At 56.0% G+C, this 2973-nt stretch overlaps 1 protein-coding gene across 1 annotated transcript in view; it reads right to left on the bottom strand.

Annotated features, from left to right (window-relative positions):
- MEF2B (myocyte enhancer factor 2B) overlaps nucleotides 1-2973 on the bottom strand; it is a 35437-nt gene that overhangs the window by 1015 nt on the left and 31449 nt on the right. The window contains exons 4-7 of the mRNA XM_006147100.3: nucleotides 2108-2242; nucleotides 1551-1698; nucleotides 963-1096; nucleotides 781-874 (exon numbers count right to left, since the gene is read on the bottom strand). Coding sequence (XP_006147162.1) covers nucleotides 781-874; nucleotides 963-1096; nucleotides 1551-1698; nucleotides 2108-2242 — 511 coding nt within the window. The remainder of the gene's footprint in view (nucleotides 1-780; nucleotides 875-962; nucleotides 1097-1550; nucleotides 1699-2107; nucleotides 2243-2973) is intronic.

Here is a 2973-nt window from a genome sequence, read left to right as displayed (position 1 = left end):
AGAGAGAGGGAGGGAGAGAGAGAAAAATCAAGCTATCGGGTCTGGGACTTGAACCACAGTTGGCCATGTGAGAGTCCACCTTCCGGTCCCTACTTTTGCTTTTTTGAAAGAGAGATTTTTCTCTTTTTGGAGAGGTTTTTGCTATAGGGCACGTGCGCTCACCAGAGAGACAGAGAGAGAGACAGAGAGACAGAAAGTGAGAAATCACCCCCCAGGGGGTTGGCCACACCGCAATCCCTTCCCCTCCATTCTCCTCTCGGGATCTTGGGCACGCACGCACACGCACCCGGTGTGAGTTTAAGCCACTGGGTCCGGGACGCGAACCGCGGTCGACTACGTGAGAGTCCAGCGACATAGCCATGACGCCAACTGTTGGTCCCAACAGAAAGATTTTTGCTCGCCAAAGAGACAGAGAGAGAGACAGAGATCTCCGTAGAGACGGAGAGAAAGAAAGCAAGAAATCGCCCCCCAGGGGGATGGCCATGCCGCAATCCCTTCTCCTTCATTCTCCTCTCTGGATCTTGGGCACGCACGTACACGTGTGTGTGTGTGTGCGCGTACACACACACACACACACACACACACAATGTAAATTTCAAGGCACCCGGTCCAGGACTTGAACCACCATCGACTATGTGGGAGTCCAGCCATGTAAACATTCCACCATCTGCTGGTCCCACCTGCTCCCATTCTGGGGCATGGGGGAGTCTGGAACCTTCGACGAGCAGGTGCGTGGAGGCTTCCGGGCAGGGCAGGTGTGTGTGTGGGGGGGTGGCCTACCTGGGGGTCCTGCAGGGAGGAAGGGGAAGCTCCCCAGCGGGGGTCCCGGGGCTGCAGCGGAGCAGGGACTCTGCAGGCTCCCGTAGAGGCTTCTCTGTGGGGGAGACACGATAAAGGGGAACCTGAGGCCGACCCCCCATTGCCCCCGTCAGCCTCCCTTCACGCACCCTCCTCTTACTCACAGAGGCGCTCAGTCCCCCTCGAGTCCCCGCCAGGCCACCGGGCAGGTCCGGCCTCCGCCCGTCTGCGGCCAGGTACAGCGGGGGTGGTGTCTTGCTGGCAAGGTGACTTGGTGAGAAGAGAGGGTGCACCAGGCCTGGGGAGGAGGGGACCCCAGAAGGGGCAGATGGGTCATGTCATCTAATGATGTCAGGTTTTTTTATTCTTTTTTTGGAGAGGTTTTTGCTATAGGGCGCGTGCGCTCGCCCGACAGAGAGAGACAGAGAGATAGAAAGCGAGAAATCACCCCCCAGGGGGGATGGCCACGCCGCAATCCCTTCTCCTCCATTCTCCTCTCGGGATCTTGGGCACGCACACACACGCGCCCGGTGTGAGTTTAAGCCACCGGGTCCGGGACTCGAACCGCGGTCAACCACGTGGGAGTCCAGCAACATAGCCATGACGCTAACTGCTGGTCCCTAATGATGTCGGGTGTCCAGGCAGAGCCTGGCAGCATCAGTGCTGAGATCCACCCTACACTCCCCCAACTCTGGGACCTCCACTCCCTCCAGGCACCCACCCAGGGTCCAAGCCCCATGCTCAAATCTCACCTGGGGGTCCAGCTTTGGGGGCTGCCGGTCGGAAGGGAGATGGGCGGCTCTGGGCGGGCAGGGCCTCCCCAAGCCCATTGGGGTCGCAGCCTGGCGGAGGCAGGGCCCCGTACACTATATCCGGGGTTGGCATAGCGGGAGCTGCAGGCTGTGGGCAGAGAGGCAGGGTGGGTGGGAGAACCGTGCCCACTAGAGAAAATGTCCATGAGTCTAGGGCCAGCTTCCGCCTCCAGGAAGCCTTCAGGAAACTCCCTTGGCTAAACCCACAGGGAAAGCCTGTGTCTGGTTTTATCTTTCCTGGACAGCCAGGCCCAGAGCTGAGGCCTCTCATTCTACACAGAATTGGTGCTGAAGGGGTTGACCCAGGTATTGGATGAATCAAAGAAAAAAAAAAAAAGAAGGAAGAAACGCTTGTCTGTTGAACTCCTATTCATCCTTCAAAACCTCAGCTACAATGCCCACTCCTTGAAGTAGTCTTCCCTGCCCACTAAGGCAAATTCCAAGCCTTAGGTTTCTAGAGGTAGGGCGAGGACCCCATGCATGGGAGGGTCACTTACATAGAGCCGGGGTCGGGGCAAGGCTGGGTCACCTCCTTCCCCTGCCAGCCGCCGTAGCTTCTCTCCGGGTCCCTCAGGCCCCTCATCTGGCTCCAGTTCTGGCCCCTCAAGGCCCACACCCCTCCGCTTCAGTGTCTGTGAGGACAAGAGACACCAGGATGGACCCTACCCCTCTCCCAGTCAGGGAGCCCTGTTTTATGAGAGAGGCCTTCTCCGCTCAGTTTCGCATATGGGGTGGAGTGCAGGCACGGCTTGCTCCAGCTGACCACCCCACCCCAATTGTGTTTCCAATTGTGTGTAAGGAAGGGACTATTCTGTCTGGGATCAGAGAGGCCAAGGGCCTAGCCAGGTCACACAGCAGAGGCTGGGATCCATACAGGCCTGTTGGGATTATTTTGTTGTTGGGTTTTTTTTTTTTAAGAGGTTTTTGCTATAGGGCGCGTGCGCTCGCGAAAAAGACAGACAGAAAGACAGAAATCACCCCCCAGGGGGGATAGTCACGCCGCAATCCCTTCTCCTCCATTCTCCTCTCGGGATCTTGGGCACGCACGCACGCACACGTGCCTGGCGTGAGTTTTAAGCCACTGGGTCCGGGACGCGAACCATAGTCGACTACGTGGGAGTCCAGCGACATAGCCATTCCCCTAACTGCTGGTCACTCAAAAATGTTTGTAATAAATAAATTTTAAAATAACTAATTTTATTTATTATTATTACATTTTAAAAGAATAATTATTATTTAACTTTATTTATTTATTTATTTTAATTTGACCAGAAAGGAAGAGAGAGAGGACGTGAGAAAGCAAACTGCCAGGTTTGGGACTCGAACCGTGGTCAGCCATGTGGGAGTCCAGCATCCTTAACCA

The sequence above is a fragment of the Tupaia chinensis genome, unplaced genomic scaffold, assembly GCF_000334495.1.
Source record: "Tupaia chinensis unplaced genomic scaffold, TupChi_1.0 Scaffold000201_1, whole genome shotgun sequence".
Classification (NCBI taxonomy): Eukaryota; Metazoa; Chordata; class Mammalia; order Scandentia; family Tupaiidae; genus Tupaia; species Tupaia belangeri.
Note: the sequence above shows the minus strand (reverse complement) of the source record. Positions and strands in the feature narration are given on the sequence as shown.